General features: G+C 40.3%; 2 protein-coding genes across 13 annotated transcripts in view; both read right to left on the reverse strand.

The window, feature by feature from the left end:
- Positions 1 to 2,204, reverse strand: LOC141804760 (ras-related protein Rap-2b-like). The gene has a single exon (XM_074689374.1). It carries the CDS (start codon positions 1,828 to 1,830, stop codon positions 1,282 to 1,284), a length of 549 nt encoding a protein of 182 aa, XP_074545475.1. The 5' UTR covers positions 1,831 to 2,204; the 3' UTR covers positions 1 to 1,281.
- Positions 2,205 to 6,626: 4,422 nt separating this feature from the next.
- Positions 6,627 to 17,542, reverse strand: part of mbnl1 (muscleblind-like splicing regulator 1) — a 43,987-nt gene continuing 33,071 nt past the window's right edge. For 3 of the 12 annotated variants that reach the window (XM_074689559.1, XM_074689560.1, XM_074689561.1), the window contains exons 5-12: positions 15,821 to 16,060; positions 14,789 to 14,842; positions 13,413 to 13,566; positions 11,169 to 11,204; positions 9,629 to 9,720; positions 9,279 to 9,323; positions 8,527 to 8,598; positions 6,627 to 8,321 (exon numbers count right to left, since the gene is read on the reverse strand). In XM_074689559.1, the coding sequence (XP_074545660.1) occupies positions 8,542 to 8,598; positions 9,279 to 9,323; positions 9,629 to 9,720; positions 11,169 to 11,204; positions 13,413 to 13,566; positions 14,789 to 14,842; positions 15,821 to 16,060 (678 nt within the window). In that variant the 3' untranslated portion in view covers positions 6,627 to 8,321; positions 8,527 to 8,541. The remainder of the gene's footprint in view (positions 8,322 to 8,526; positions 8,599 to 9,278; positions 9,324 to 9,628; positions 9,721 to 11,168; positions 11,205 to 13,412; positions 13,567 to 14,788; positions 14,843 to 15,820; positions 16,061 to 17,542) is intronic. The other 9 variants (XM_074689563.1, XM_074689567.1, XM_074689564.1 and 6 more) reach the window with 9 other exon arrangements.

Consider the following 17,542-nt stretch of genomic DNA (forward strand, 5'->3'; position numbering starts at 1 on the left):
TAAGATACTGATTTTGATCTCAGTCTGTTTTATCCCCACATTATCTTAAGCTGCTCACTACACTGCTTGTTTCAACTAAGACATTTGACTGTAAATACAATTAAATGCTGAAGGACCGCTAAAGGAAAATGCAGACACTTTAATGTTATGTAAAATGCTTTTGTATTACAAGTCATTTAAACTGTCAGCTTGATGGCAGAAGATTTGTCCAAACGGAGAATTACAAGTACTGTAGAAGTCAAAAAATGTCACATTAGAAAAGGAAAAGGTCTAGTTAATACAGACATGGCTTGCCATTCACCGAACCAAAATCCTGCACAGTTTAAAGACACTCTGTTGTTCTTGTCGGGACTAGTACCTGGAGGAATCTGACCCTGAATCAGCAGGTCTGACACGAGCGAAGCTTCCTGACAACACAGCAGGAAGAGGCGCCTCACGCTTCGACACAGAATGAAAGTAGATACTGAAAACTGCTAAAAAAAAAAGTTCTGATTGCCATCAAGACGCACTGCAGAGGAAGAAGGGCTCATCAGTTGGCACAGTCACAGGAGTTTTTCTTGGGAAGGCACTTGACATGGGGTTGTGGCGTTCCCCATGCAGCGACAGCAATGCACTATGGTCCTTTTGTTTGTGCACACTGAGGGGAGGGGAGACACCTTCAGCTAAGTGCAAGATCCATGATAAATCCACTTTCCCACACCAGAACTCGAACAATATTCAGGACACCACCACAGTCCACGGCTTTCAACACAGTCTCAGTGGTGGGGTCTTTGAGGGGAGGGGGGTTGTGTTGATCAGATTTGTGTAACCTGTGCAAAGGCTTGAGTGGTGATTGATACTTTTAGGAGATTTTTAAGCACTTTTAAGTTTCCTGCTCTGTAATTTAAGCCATAAAGATCCCAAAAATGACCAATCCCAAAACCAGGACCACCCAAAGACAAGACTGACCCAGCCCAAAGGGTGTAACAGTAACAACTTAATAATTAAAAATAAAACCACCAAACTAACGTATACAAAAAGCAGATGTCTCTTAGGTTTCGTGATAAGACATTCCTATTGAGGCACATTTCCAGAGAAGTATACAAAGCTAAAAGAAAAATCCCAAAACATTCAAGTAACTTTGTCATGTAAACACTTTTTCCAGACTATTATACATGATAGAATGTTGTCATGGTCGATTTTATGTTTGTGTGCAACAATAAGACAACAGTGTGAGGAGAGAAGCCTGCAGGACAAGTAAGAAGCTCAAATCCAGCTGGGATGTGGACTCTGTGTTTGTTTTTAGAGCAGGACACATGAGCAGCACTGGTCTCCACCGCTGGGAACTGTTGTGTAGTTCATCTGTCTGACTATTTCTGCAAACAGTTCATCGACTGATCCTTTATTTTTGGCGGAAGTTTCCATAAACGGGCAGCTCCAGTCCTGAGCCAGCGCCTTGCCTTCCCCGGAAGACACCTCTCTTTCACCCTCCAGGTCCACCTTGTTCCCCACCAGGATCATGGGCACCCTCTCGTACCTCTTCACCCGGATGATCTGGTCTCTCATGGGCTTGATGTCCTGGAAGCTCTGCTGGTTGACCAGGCTGTAGACCAGGATGAAGCCCTGCCCGTTTTTGATGTACAGGTCTCGCATGGAGGCGAACTGCTCGGTCCCCGCCGTGTCCAGGATCTCCAGCACGGACGGAGACGAGTCCACCTCGATCTCCTTCCTGTAGAAATCTTCTATCGTGGGGTCGTACTTCTCGATGAAGGAGCCCGTCACGAACTGCACCGTCAGCGCGGATTTCCCCACCCCTCCTGACCCCAAAACAACCACTTTGTACTCCCTCATGGCCTGGGTGGGTGGTGGAAAGGGGGAGAAAAGAAAAAAAAAGGCAGACACCTCCTTTTTTTCCGCGACGAAGCCTCCTCTCTATCTGTCTTCCTCGCTGTCCCACCCGCTGACCAGCCCCGATGTTTTCACCGCGAGCAGGCTGGGAAGGCTGCTCCCTCGCTCGGCTAGCAGTCAAACCCCACGCCGGCAAATCCTCTGCGACGGCCACGGAGTCCGGATCCGACCGCTCCTGGACATCAGCGTGGCGGATTACAGCTCATTTTGATCGCACTGTATTGTGCAGAAGCTGTTGCTGCTGCTGGGAAGCGTGATCGTGTCTCTGCTTCGCTCTTGCACAGCGTTTCCTGCCCACCACATCCTCAGCACGTCAAACAGCGACGCTCAGTTCCGCTTTCTTAAAGGAGCCGTCAGCCGAAACTCCTCAGTCAGCTGACCAGACTGATACTGCAGCCGCGTGCGTGTCTGTGACCCAGTCTGCGTGGCCTCTGACCTCATACACTCACCCACGGTCAATGCTCGCAGTAAGGGGCTCCTGAGCTTCCCACTGTGCCTCTGTGCGATTGTACATTAGTATGCATACTAATGAGGTCATTCATTAAAACAATTTACATTCCCATGCACAAGTGGATAAAATATTTACATTCTTCACCTGATTAAACTCTGAATTAAATTCCCACAGAAACTATGTGTCTGACATTACCGCAAAGCAGTATCAATAAAATATGTTAAGAATGACAAAAAGTACTGCAAGACCCACACTGTAACATACTGTCATACATGACTTCACATTAAGAGGAAATGGTAACACTTAGATGTTATTTCACCTTAAAGACAGATCTTTCCAGATTACACTCATCAGAGACAAATACACTCACTTGTCTTTGGCACTCGTCCAGTTATTGCCTCAAATTTCAATGAATCACAAATGTGACCTAAATAGTTTCAGTCGGTCATAAATATTCAAGTTTTTCCTCCTTGGAAATTCCTCCTCCATTCAGTCACTCTTTATAATTTACAGCATTTATAATAATTACAGCCAATTAAGCACAACTTATCGCCTCAGATCATTTTTTCATTTAATCTGCGCTTAATTACACTGATGTTTCAGAGATGTATTTGCACATCACAGGTCCTGTATGAAAAAGTGTTGTCACTTAGAGTGCAGTTAGTGGTTAACACTGAAGTGATCATAGTATAACCTTGTTTAATGATGCAGTATGTTTTGTTTAGTAGAACTAACTTTGGTGTGTAATATGAATTATAGATAGATAGATAGATAGATAGATAGATAGATAGATAGATAGATAGATAGATAGATAGATAAAATACTTTACTAATCCCTAATATATATATATATATATATATATATATATATATATATATATATATATATATATATATATATATATATATATATATATATATATATATATATATATATATATAAGAAGCAAAGCATGATTTGAGGTCAGGATTTTGCACACATCACTGTGTCTATGACAAAGATGGTCTGTCTTCCCTAAATAACAGCAGAATGGGGCATGTAATTTTGTCTCAATAAGGTCATACTGAATGATTTGCCATCTTATTTGTGCTTCTTACTGACTCTTTGTCAGGTTGTCGCCGGCTGTAGCCTTCGGTGAAACGGTCAGATTCTATTTGTTGTTCCTGAAACTCGCTCTGTCTTTAGTCAAAGAGCTTTGAGTGTTTTTGCTCCTTCATCTTGGTCTAAGCTACAAGGCCATCAGGAACAGGACAATCTTGTTAGCTGCTGTTTTGGCCAGGACTTCCTTGAAAAAGAGATTTTGCATCTCAATGGGATTATTCCTGGTAAAGGTTAAACAAAATATTATAAAATTACCTGGATATTAAAAAAACCCGTTTTTTTTCTTATTACATTTTTCTTATCATTTTTTTTTTAAATTTTTAAGAATTTACCTAAAGGAGACGCCTATTTACAGAAGACGCCATCTAGTGCAGACAAACTAGTAATGTACACTTTTTTAGTGACTGATGTTTTAGATGTTGCTCCACCAAAGGCAGGGGGGAGCTTGGGAGTGTTTCAACCAGGACTTTGACTAGATACCTGAAAATATTCCAGTTCCTATACCATCATCTTTGACTCTGTATAATATCTGTCATCACTGTGTGGGAGTGAATGTCACACATTAAAATTTGGCTCTCCAAAATAATCTCAATGTTTCCTCAAAGGGACATTTATTGAGCTGTGAGAGTCTAAATCAATAAAGTTGTATTTTCTTTTTGCACCCCACAGCAGACAGGAACATTTTTTGTTATTGTTCTTTATGAAATACAACAGTTTTAGAGTCAACTGTAGTCATATTTGGTCTCAATCTGATATCAAAATATTTTCATCAGTAACATTTTTTTTTCATTAGTTTTCTTCAGTTACAGCCCAGAACTGGGTGAGTGTTGAGCTTGTTTATGGATTTGTGTTAATGTTCCTCAAACTAGACATTTGCAATGGGTTATGTGTTTGGGCAATGTGTTTTCACAGTGTTCTTTTGTTTGAGGCTTACCACCTAATGAGATGTCAAAATAAAACCCCAGAGGAAACCCCAGATTTGAATCTCAGTCTAGCCTTATATCCAATGAGACTGAAATTTTTTCTATTGAAGTAAAAAAAAAAAAAGATGTTTATATACATGCTGTTGGAAGAAAAATCACTCACGACCCAGATATTGTTCACAGTCTCAGGATGATTGCACAATCAGTTTGACCTTCCACCTCTGTCGGACACTGCATCAGTCTCTGTGGAGCTGCTCCCGTCTCCTGACTGAACCCTCGAGGCGACAATAATGTGTTCATGAGGCTGAAGTTCAGAAACATGTCACACCCTGACCTTGATGCATCTCTTCACATCTGAATTAAAAAAGACACTTCCATGCTAACCAGCAGGATGCAGCAGATGTATTTTCCAGAGAAAAAGTTTTAATATCAATTTATCCATGAATAAAATCACAACACAGAGACTACAAAGTTGTTGCATGAGCAAATCAAATATTGTTTTATTCAGATTTTTTTTTTCATCCATACAGCAAGAGTCAATTATGGCAACAATAAAATGTGCATAAACAAATCTGAAGTCAGAATAGTACATTATTGTGTGGCATCTGTTGGCAAATACATAACTGGTGGTTGCACTTACGAGTAAAAAGCAGTCAAAGCGTACATGTGCCCTCAGCAGGGAAGAAGAAGAAGAAGACGAAACCTTGGTTGCAGCCGGGCAGGCTGAACATCTGGTTTGGAGAAACGTGATGCTTTGGTTCTGTAGCGACTAAACAGCAGCCTCAAGTCACAAACATGTTGAATGGTGACTGTTACATTCATTTTAAAAGACTAAATATGCCAAATACGCATTTGGTGTGTTGAGCCTTCTCCTGCTGAGAGCACAGATATGATAGCACAAACATATTCCTGTGAGTCAGAGTGGACTGTTATAATATGGCTATGAGAAAGTATCCGGGGTGGACGAGTGCTAATATTTTATCATTCTTTAAAGAGCATGTTTGATAAAAAATTATCTTTTTTCACACAAGAGTAAGATGACTTGTTTCTGAAGTATTATTTCTCCCCACTGTGGATGTTATCTACTGTATGTATACTTGATAAAAAATAAACATATTACTGTGTGTACTCTGTACTCTGAATGTGTTATCTCTCTTTACATATCTACGCAGTATCTTTTGTTTACATGTTTGTACTTTTACATGCAGTCAAATCAAACTAGAATAGAATATAAATTTTGATAGTTGAATGTATAACCTGTACCATGGGAGCTGCAATACTGCATGACCAAGTCCAACAAAATGATAAATGGACTTCACTGAGTGTGTAATCCTACAGGAGGGGTGGAGTTAGCGTGACAAGGGGAAAGCTACTCCCCTGCGACATTCCCTGGCAAAACAAACCACTGAAAAATAAAACAAAAAAGCGCGTAGCTTTCTCTGAATGCGTTGGCCAAGAAACTAGTGCCCTTCTCTGCAAGCAATTTTTTTTAGCTGGTCTTCTAATTTAAGAATTTAAATTAATCTAGCAAAATTCCTTATAATTATAGATCTTTTTTTATTCAAAATAATATCTCAATATGATACACATTTTTTCTCTGTTCATTTGACTATATACAGAAGTGCAAAAAGTCAACCTTCGTCCCTTAGGTTAGAACTCATCGTCTGCAGCATTTCTGACTCCTCCTCTCCAGAGGGAGTCTTTGCTTTCTCGCTCCTAATCTCACTATCCACCCAACATCCAAACACCCGTCAAACTCACTGCTCGTTTTGGCCTGACATTCAGGGCAAACTTAAGAAATATTCAAACAAAAGTACATATCTTTTTTGAAATGGATACAGTAGAAAATAATTTTTACTCTAAAACATGGCAATCTATATATCATACAATATATTTTCAAACATGATCTTGACATGTTACAAGGAAACCTCACGGTTGGTTAAAACATTAGTTTTTTTGTCTTTTCAGAAGTGCTGCGGTGACAGCAGATTAACTGATCTCATTCCTTGTATCAAAAACAAACTCATCAACAAATCAACTGATAATGTAACATCAACTGAAAAAGACATCCAGCTATATGAATGAAGTGAATATTTAAAACTGACTCAACACATTATCATTTATATGGTTTGAAAAAGTTATGAATGTCATACTACCTCAAAATCTACAACGGCTATATCATTGTTGTCAAGTAATATATAGTAAGGCAAAAATAAAGAAAAATCTACAACTACATACCTCAAATAGATTCAAATCCTTAAGTAGTACATAACACATGAAATTTAAGAGAGTAATTGTTACTTTTACATAGAGAGAAAGAACAAAAAGAGATCGTAAGCGGCATGTGAGAGAACTATAAAACATCATTGGTGTTCTTTACCTGCATGGTGATTGAAAGTACATTGTTTGGGCTGTGACCCATTAATTGTAATCTAAGGCTTTATTAGGTACATTACAATCGGTAAAGATGAACTACACTCCTCTGTGGAAACAGAAAAAGAAGTGATGATGAAATGACAGATGAATGTAAGATGATTAACATGTTTCTGTAATTGTTAAAGCCTGCTGAGAGATGCTGCTGAACCCGACATGGAGAAAAACTGTGCTTTGGTTTGTCGTCAGATCTACGTGTGAATGAGGACTCATTCTTTCTCTTGGATACTGACACACACGTGATGTGCTGTATCTCCTCAGAAGTGAAAGCCGACTCAGGATGGCTTGTGTGGTGAAAACAGAGTGAGCGGACAAACAATCATTGAAGTGCACATGTGGTTTGAATGACCTAATAGACCTTTGGGTCCGTTCATTTCCATTCCCGAGGCAATGCTCAACAGTGCTTCTTGGAGAGACACAGTTTGAGAGTCGCTCCTCTTTGAAAGAGGGGAAGGGGGACACAGTAACACACCGTCAATCAAAGCTACACCCTCCACCAGGCTTTAGAGTCAATGGACTTTCTCAATCTCAACAAACAAAAACAACACTCGTCTATGAAAAGAGGTACGACAAACTTTAGAAAAAACACTCAATTTCTGATTTAAAAGAAAAAAAAGATTAAAAAAGGCAAAACCCCACTTCTAAAACTGATTAATTAGAGAAACAAACAAGTTAAAAAAAAACACTCACAATGGAGATTCTGAAACAGAACAATACAAAAAGAGCCATACAAAACTTGAACCTTCGGTAAACAAATAACACTGCTGAGATAACACTCTGGTTTTTTAGCTGTATGGCCTCAATGGCACATGACAAGGTGAGAAAAGAAAGCTAGCCTGGCTGTGCTTTCAAGGTACACAGGTATGTTGGTTTACCCAGAACATTCATATGTCCAAGACCCTCATTTCAATATCTAGTTTCACTAGTAGCCATAATAACACAATACTGTACATGCCTAATTCTTTTGGCGAATAAAATTCCTGTTTTAATCATTGTGCCTTTTAGAGTTCAAATTCAAGGTGCATGTTTGCATTTCACGTGTAAACTATGAGATATGGCTATCAATTTAAAAAAGAATAAAATAAAGCAGAACGAATAAAAAAGGAAAGAAAGAATCTTGGTCTACTAACGTACCAGCACGGGATGTTGCTTTGTGCAACCACACTCTTGACCTTGTGTGTGTGCAGTAATGATAATAATTAGAGCTAATCGAGTGCTTTGCTTTAGTCGGACACAGAGGTGTTATGTTTCACACACTAACCGCAGCACCAAGATTTCCTCCTCTCTTTCTCTCTCTTGGCTGAATGTTGAATTTGACGACAGATTCTTCTCGACGTTGATATGTGGGAAGATGGCACAGATCATGTGTTGCACCCTTGATGTTGACTCGTGTGATGAGACCATCGTCGTGGACCGGCTGAGAGATGGCAGACCCTCCTTTTCGTCCCGCTGCTCGACATTCTGAAGGTTATGTACATAAAGGCTGAACTCTTGGCTTGGACGGTGCCAGCACACATTCATTTGATCTGAAAGAAATCACAGGTTCGGCTTGTGAGAGATAACAAAAAGACGCGTTTAAGTGTGAACAATTTGTAACTGAACCAAACATTAAGGACATTTACGAGTCGTGTATAAAAAGCCCATAGATCAGCGTTAAACCAGAGCTAAAACAATTCATACATCAACTCAGGAATGAATAGAGAGAATGTGTGGATTGAAATAGGAACTCACTGTTCTCGAGAGGAACTACATTTGAGTCAAGTACTTGTGACTACTCAGATGATCTGCAGATATTATTGGAATCTGGGGGATAAGAAAACAGACCAAGGGATCAAAGAGAGAATCCCAAACTCAGAATACTCAAAGTGGAAGTTAGCCGGCAGCACAATCACATTTTTGCGACATCTTTTTATGGTAAGATGGGTTAATTTTCTGGAAAAAGCAAAGATGAAAAGGTTGAGAAAGCTTCTTAGCTACAGTTTCATTGCAATGTGAGATGACAATAAGAATTAACAGACACTCCTGGGCAGCAGTGAGAGGAGGAGAGGAGGAATGTAGGGAAGGAAGAGATGAGGGGATCAAAGGGAGACTGTCAGTGAGGTGGCTTCCCCATGCAAAACTAAGTCCTCCATGTTGTTGACCTGCACAGCTCGATGAAATGCAGAAAACTGGCCCTGGATCATGACTAGCAACACGATGAGTCATCCTCTACTCTCAGGAGCCTCTTGTGCAATGTAGCTTACAAAACACTATGACCAGAAGTGAAATCAGAGCTGTGAATCTCCAGTTTGAAAATCTTATCCTGACTTTGTTTTTGTTTTAATGAAGGTGTCTGTGTCTGCTTTACGTGCTGGAAGCAGCAGCGAAAAAAGGAAAACAAAAATGAAAAGCCAAGCACAAAAGGGCACAGATAGCGACTGTAGCACAAGCTGTGCGAATGGCTCTTTGAAAAATGTAAAAAAACCCAGCTACCTCATACATACCAATTGCATGTATTCGTTGGTAGTCAACTTTGATAAGGAAGAGTCCTCAAAATGGGAAAGGACAAGAATCGAGGTTACAATGAGGACAAACATTAAATGCAGTACAGTGTGAAAGATAGACTGAGAAACATTCTGTGTGTAAATGGTCTTTAGAGTTAAAACGGAGGCCAGAGCCTCAGGAGCTGTCACATGAAGAATTAAGTTAGTGTTGGACTCTAGTGTAGGCCAACAAGAGGGAGTACTGCCTTTAACCCCACCCACCCCTGGCTGTAAGACACAAGCACCCCCAGATCATTCAAGTGCATCACGAGGGACAGAGACAGAGAGAGTGAGGCGGTAGAGGTGCAAACCTGATTGGTGGAGGCAGTTGCGAAGGGAACGCTTGTGGCAGATGTGGTGGCTGCAGACACAGTGGCTGGAGTACCACCGTGCATCATGGGAACTTTTTTTGGAAGGAAAATCATGTAAGCCAAAAAATTCACAGAGGTGCAGTGTAGGCACATACACACACCAGGCAAATGAGGAGAGGAAGAGGAGGAGGAGGAGGAGGAGGGAGGAGGGAGGAGGGAGAGTGAGGGAGTTCAAGGGGGAATTCGATTAAACTGGTTCCCTTTTCTTCCTATGCTGTCACAGATAACAGGGTCATGTGACGGGAGAACTTGAAGTGTACACCATGGAGCTGTGGCAGCAGCAGAAGCAAAGGCTTACACGTTTATTTGAGTATAGGTCATAAAAATATTTATATTCTGCGCCCTCTCGGTGATGTGAACTTTGATGAAGTTCATCAAACTAGGTGTCATGAGGCCGTTTTCCACTAGCATGCCTTGGCCCTACTCTGCTCGACCCTACTTGATTTGCAGCGTGTTTCCACTGACCTGGTACCTCCTAAAACAAGCTAGTTTTAGTACCTACTCCGCTCTGGTTCCTGCCGGCTACTGATTGGTCAGACAATGTTATCATCAATGCCTCCAAGTCCTCCATTGTTTGCGATTTTTGTGTCGCGCTGAAAATGACATGGACGTGGTGTCGCCCACCTGTTTTATGTTTTATATTTTACTCTGCCCCCCAGTGGTCAAAGAACAGGGCTAGAGGAAAACCATCACAAAATGAGTCAGGCCAAGGTGTGCTAGTGCAAATGGGCCAATAGGGGTGGGTACCAAATTAGGTACTTTTAAAAGTACCGACCAAATTCTGTCTGTAGTACCGAGAACCGAGTACTGAAAAGTCAAAAGGTACCAATGTTTAGGTACCTAAAACCATCCTTGTGACTGTGAGAGACAGAAGGCGATTTTCCATAATGGACGCAAACACAGCACTGCTAGGTTATATGTTGAAGAATGAATATGTTATTCAAGAAACGCTGAGATTTTGTCAAGAAAAAAAATATATATATATACCAAAAACATATTATATATTACATATTGTTTCAAATGTGAAAGGTACCCATCCCTAAGGAGTCATCATGGCAGTGAAGATAAGGGGAGAGGTTATAATTGAACTCCCTCTATGTTATATGTTTTTAAAGGGGTTTCAGTGGGTGTCAGGTTAGATCAGCCAGAAGCCAAGTTTAGACTGAGCATGAGAACAAGAGGGGTCAAGCCTTATACACAGAAATGTACACAGATATCAAAACATTCAGAGGTCATTACAAACAATAACAGCTGTCATAGTCATAAACAACATTTAAAGTCAAAGATCTGTCTCTCTCCTGTGGATTCCTCTCTATGCTTCATAACAACATCAAATCTCTCAGGTCACCAAAACTACAAGTGAACTCAAAGAAAGTGTCTCTGAGAACCAGACAGCACATTTCATGGTTGAGTAATTGGATGGCGTGCGAGTCACAGACATGAAGTAACAGGTAACTGAAGAAGGAAAGCTTGAACCTACCAACGCTGGCTGCAGGTGTCATGCACAATATTGAGCCTGCCCATCATGCAGTGCAACAGGAAGTGGATTGGATAGGGGAGAGAAATCAAAACAGGCCCATCACAAGGTTTCGTTAGAGTGAGGGGAGAGATAAGGTTGGGAAAAAAAGGTTAATATCTCTTGGACACAGGAATAAAAGGCGAAGTGGTGAACTCATTATCACAAAGCAATCTGTTAATTGAATGAGAGTGTGAATCTGAACTTTTGTCTGAAGTGCAATGCATATAAATGTGTAATACAACAAGAGTGATAGCGTGTTTGTGGCTGGAACTATCAAGTATTAAACATTATACACACACTGGAGACAGAAGTGAGGAGAACAGCAGATGTACAGAAGCCAGACTTTGCAGCGTGCTGCCTGGTGCCAAACTGACGCATCTTGTGAGAAACCTTTACCATAAGACCCATCCTCTCAGCCCAAGCCAAAGCCCCTGCAGTGATGTCTGACCAGAATATGTTTGATCACACGGTAACAGAGCTTTCTGTATTCAGCTTTGAGGAACAAAGTCAGTGGCTCTGACACCATTTTCAGCTCTGAGGAATATTTTTTAGTAAAGTAACCTCTGACTAGAAAAGAAGATTTGCAATAAAGAAAGCTGACATGAAAAGGGGCAGATTTTCAATAGACATCAGTGCCAGGTTTTGTAAACAACTCTTAAAACTTCAAAAGACAAAGCCCAGACAGGGTTTAAACTAGTAGTGCAGCTTACTCCTCCTTACACTGATGGCTCTATTCTTCCCTTTGTTTTTCACATTGAGATTTTAACAGATCAGGTATTACATTCAAAACAGCATTAAATATTCAAACTGTTCTTGTTTTAAAATAGAGTATAACAGCTTAATATTTGAGATAAATGTGCCTTGTTACAGCCATATACTGAAAATGCGAATGTTAAAACTGTTACTTGTTTGACCTTACATTACTCTTTTTACTGAACTACTTTATGATATACTTTCTAAAATGAACTTTTATGAAATCTCACTTCCTAAAAACTTCCCCAGAAGTACGAGGAGTGCCTCATTTTTTGACTATTTTAGGAGGGATTTCACAGAAGCATACTGCATTCACTTGAGAAAGAAATCTGCTCTCTTCTTCCAAATTAATGAGAAACAGATCCTCAGTGGCACTCTGTGGGCTCCCTGTATTTACATTGTGTTTCTTATCGTCTTTAAATCTTCATGAAATCTGAATTCATTCCAGATGCATCAAGATCTTCTATCAGCTAAGCACACCAACATATTGAAAACCAGATTGGGCTTTACATTTAAGAAAAAATCAAAGAGCCCATGCAAAATCTGCAATCTCATACTTAGGGATAGGTACTGAATTAAGTACTTTTATAGGTACCAACCAAATTCTGTCAAAAGTATCCAGTACTGATTCATGTAAAATCAAAAAGTACCATGTTAGGTACCTAAACGCATCCTTGTGACTGTAAGGGAGTAGAAGAGTAGGAAATTTTCCATACTGGACATGAACACAGCATTGCAAGGTTATATATTGAGAAATAAATATCTTAAACTGAAAAAAAATCTTATACTTTATTATGAAACAAATCGATATTTTTTACCACATAAACACAAAAAAGTACCAAAAATTGGTACCCTTGAGTATCGGTACCCATTGCCAGGTACCAGGTGTCTAGTACCGTATCGTTTCAAATGTTAAAGGTACCCATCCCTCCTCACTAATACCTAACATTAACCATGTTACTGTAACCAAGCACTCAGGGCAGCTCTGCTTCCATTAGTCAGGATTATCTTGTCAATTTAGGAAAACAGATGAATCTATTGTCCTCAAGTGGATGCATTATATTTCTGTTTAGAAGTCATTACTACAGTGATAGCTGTTTTTAGGGGGTCCCTGCAAAAGTAATTGAGTAGTTATGTGAGGCATGTGGCGATAGAAAGACATTTTAACCCATCCTAACTCTTCATGGCCATGCAATGCCAAACAAAGCGTAATGCACACATTTGTTGAAACAGTCTTATCTATAAAATTGCTTCTAGAAACAGAAGTGTAATCCTCCCTGGCTTGAAACTGTATGTAATTTCACTCTATCTGTTATCAAATACTAATAAGTATCATGACTAGACTGCTCTGTACTGCAATCTACTACTCGGGCTAAGCTTGGGCCAGGTTAGACAGATCCTGGCCTCCTCTGGTGCTCAGAGCTCTAGTGGTGGTTTCTTTGGGATCCATACCTGAAGGGAGGAAAGCAGCCTGCTGCTGAAACTGCATGCTTGCCAGGGCCTGTTGGTACTGGAGCATGCCGGTGTTAAACATGGCAGAGGCCCCGTTGGCCTTCTCCAGGGCTGCCCGCTTGGGCAGGGGAGCCATGACACTAGGGGCGATGCCCTGCCCAGCCAGACAGAAGGGGGGTCAGTGAGAAAGAAAATAACAAAAACAGAGACAGGAAGAGGCAGAGAGGGAGAGAGAAAGAGAAGTGCGTGGAGAGGAGAGAAAGAGAGAAGGTGTGTTGGAAAGAAGCAAAATAAAAAATAGGAAAGAAAACAAAAAAAGTACATACGTTAGAGGACAAAGAAACAGCATCACGACAACCTTGTGTGTTCAACAACAACAACATCAACAATATCATCATATCATCAGTAGCAAGCAAGCAGCAGTCTGACACGAGTACTACACAAGCAGAAGCATGGTGCTTACTGGAGCAACTGGCTAACAAGCATTCATATATTCATTATTATCACAGGAAGCTGACTTGGATCATTAACTTTGTCCTCCTAGGGCTGACTAAATGCAACATATGCAAGCATTAACTATTAAACAATAAGGCTGCTGCTAACAAGAGGTGGAACAGGTAGGAAGCACAGAGAGAGGGAGGCTGCACTGCTAGCTCCATGATAAACTGTGTAAGCCATGTTTAAGTGATGGTTCACTCTCAGACAAAGGTCAAGGATGGTCTCAGGCCAAAGGACAGGAGGAAGGTGTCATCAAAGTTATTTCCAATGTCTGTGTTTCAGACGTGAAACGCTCTGTGAGTGATTTCTCATCTTGGCATGAGGCCACCCTCGAGGTCTGAATATCAGTGACAAGATTTGATGATGGAGTGAACAATCATTTGAACTGTAGTCATCTGTTATGGTGGGATCACTCCTGCATGGTTGTAAAGACTGTTCCTCTTAGCCCCACCCTTATTTATTGTCTGACATGCACTAGTAACACACACATGCACACATTTGATTGAGCTGCTCCACAACACTGATCACTGACTCGGACGTAAGACTGAAGCCATGCCATCATTATAGAAGCTCTGCTTCCCTAGCCCTCACTGACTTTGGTTAAATAGGCTACAGGTGATGAATTGATTGTGGCTCCACATCTGAACATGTGGTGGTTGTTAAATAAAGGACGTCGTCCTCTGGGGTTGAACGCAAAGAGCTAAATTCAGAGAACCACAATCATTTCATCACAGGCAGTTATAATGACAGATCAACAGGAGGAAGAAACAGACATTGCACTGAGACAACGACAACAAAAATAGCTAGGTATCTTTGGTTAAACACACTGCTTTACAACAAAGCCACATGCCAAGCTAAAAGGTGAAAGGTCATAGTACCAGGTCAAAGGTTGCGTCGAGGGGTCGCTTCAGTGATTTGACAGCCGACTGAGTCTTAATTAGCAGGCAGCGAGCACATGATGGCAATGGGCCAATGGGGTTCAAGCGCATTAACATAAACCAGCAAGCAGAGGTGCATCATGGGGGCAGCAGTGCAGTTTGGGTATAGGTGAGAAAAAACAAAAACAAATAAAAAAACAAATCATTGGAATGCAATATACAAGGGGATAACAGGACTAAGGCATGCACAGTGTGGACACTAGCTCTACTGCTAGACAGCTTTAATGATCATCAATAATTAATGGTAGCTACCAATCTACATTAGTTACTGTCACACAACCAAGGATGAACATAGCATGAGAATACGCTTCACTTATGAGTCTCTGTTACCTTATTCAACAAAAAATTATATGGAAGCACAATTCACAGGTTTCTATCTCACTGTGCACATCATAGTCAGTGTCACATTATCAATGATTCACTGCTTTACTACGTCAATAAAGGCAAGTCCAAAAACACAGTGTGTGGCTGTGCTATTATTCACAGGTGCAGTTACTGAGAGACAAGACTGAAAGCACAACATTTAATAATGTCAAGAGGAAGAGAAGTAATAGATAGGAAGGACAGAAACAATGGTGTCACAAATAGAAGCAGGCTGTCAGAAACAGAGAGAAAGAGGGGAACTGGTCTACTGTTTGTGGTCTTGGATGAAATGAAAAAGGAACAGACAATGTTCAAACTTTGAACTGATCAGGAAGAAAACAGCATGAATAATCAGAATCATGTTCCATTGCCTCTTTCTTTTTCCATGACATCCTGTTCCCCACAGATTTTACCCACACCAGTTTGTTATCTTAAAATTTGACCTGATAAAAGCAGAAGTGACAGAAAAGCTACCCGTAAAGTGAGACTAAAATGAAAACATAAAGCTGGCCCATTTCAAATAGAAGGTCCTGGTATAAATTTGAAAAACTTCCTCATCTTGTGCTGTGCGTGTTAGCGAGTGTGACCCTGCGCATACAGACTGCTCACCATGGCCGCGGCGGCTGTGGCCTGGTTCACCTGGTGCTGGGTTGCCTTAATTTTGGCCTGCAGGTGGGCCGGCGGGTGGAAGTACTTGCACTTTTCCCGGGAGCAGCGGCCCTTGATGTAGTCCATGCACACGGTGACGGTATTGTCGTTGTTGTCGATCATGGTGCTGTCAGCAGGGTGGGCGAAGCGGCAGTCGTTCTCCCCTCGAGAGCAGTTGCCCCTCTGATACTCCCGACACACCTGGAAATGAAAAGAGGTGACAGAATAAATGTGGTGACTGGTTTTATCAAAATTAGGACTGTTTGACTTTTGGCACACTGCAGTGTCTTCCTGCTTCCTGCAGCCACAGTGATGAAAAACAAAGTCTTATCAGTGCTTGAATGACACACTTCATTTAAAAACTCTAAGAAGAGTCAAAAGTACATGAACAAGTACATCACACAATTTGTTTAACAGAATAAAAAGATCACAAGTGCTTTGAGTTTGAGATACCATCTACAAGCTAAGTACACAAACTCAGCCAAAAAGATGTCAGTGGGTAACTGCATCTTAAAAGCCAACAGTGCGCTTTTTAGAGTGTGCCACAGAGCTGTGGAGGAAACACTTTGGTCTCCTACCTTTAAGTCATGGTTTCAGACCACACTGGTGTAGCAATGCAGCTTTAAATTGAATTATAAATCTTACAGTCAATCATAGAGGATGTTTCAGTGCATTCATTTTTACATTTTTTATTCTCCAAGAAAACACGGATACGATTTTTTAAATGTTGTTAATTTGGAATTTTAATTGTTTGGAAAAAGCAAAATAATGGAATTTAAATATGCAATTAAAAAATGAACAATGCTAATGAACAACTATTGAAATGAGTTATTATTCATTTTAAAATGGATTGGCTGACTGCCTGAAAAAATGCAGCCAATAAATTGTTTAAGGAGGAAAAGCTCCTGCCGTGTGTGTTTGTGCCTTTAAGAATTCATCAAGCAGAGCTTGTCCAGCTTTGACTTTGTCCTTTCAGAGCGTGAGGCTAAACATTAATATAACTAAAAAAATTCACGACAGCTGCAGTTGAATGAATACATTCAAATGCTCAGCTTGCTTTTTAAAAGAACATCATTAAGTTTATTTTCTGATTAACTGCAGTTACATATTGAGTATCTAATGAAGTATAACCCAAATTAAAGAGCAGCGCTATGCAGAGGCTTTATTATTATTATTATTATTAATAATAATAATAAAAATTATAATTATAAGTATAATTATAATTATAATAAAAAACAGATTTATATAGCCCTGTTTAGAGATACTCAAAGACGCTTTATGGAAAAGAAACAAAACAAATTTGTTTTAATTTTTTTTAAAAAAGGTAGTTTTTCTTTGTTGCATGTGAGTTCCAGATATGTTTGAAAATCTACAGGTGAGACACCAGAGGGCAGCACCATCTTTGTAATAAGAGGTGTCACGAGCACATGGGCATTGCTTATCTCCTTTCCACTCTTCTGCTCTGAGTGTGTCAACGGTGCTAGCTGAACAGATATGTATTTTGACAACCATTGTTTGGTAGTTTATCTTGAGGACATGTGTGTGTCTGTATTTATTTTTGAAAGACACAATGATGCTATTGGAATAAGCAATGTGACGATAATACAGATGTTTTCACTTCAGCAGCCATAATGTTTCATTTTGTTTGGAGATCAGAATCAGAGCACAAAGACTTCTTTCTGA

This window comes from Halichoeres trimaculatus, unplaced genomic scaffold (assembly GCF_033239565.1).
Source record: "Halichoeres trimaculatus isolate MK-OKI-2021-1 unplaced genomic scaffold, fHalTri1.1 fHalTri1_scaffold_15, whole genome shotgun sequence".
Taxonomy (NCBI): Eukaryota; Metazoa; Chordata; class Actinopteri; order Labriformes; family Labridae; genus Halichoeres; species Halichoeres trimaculatus.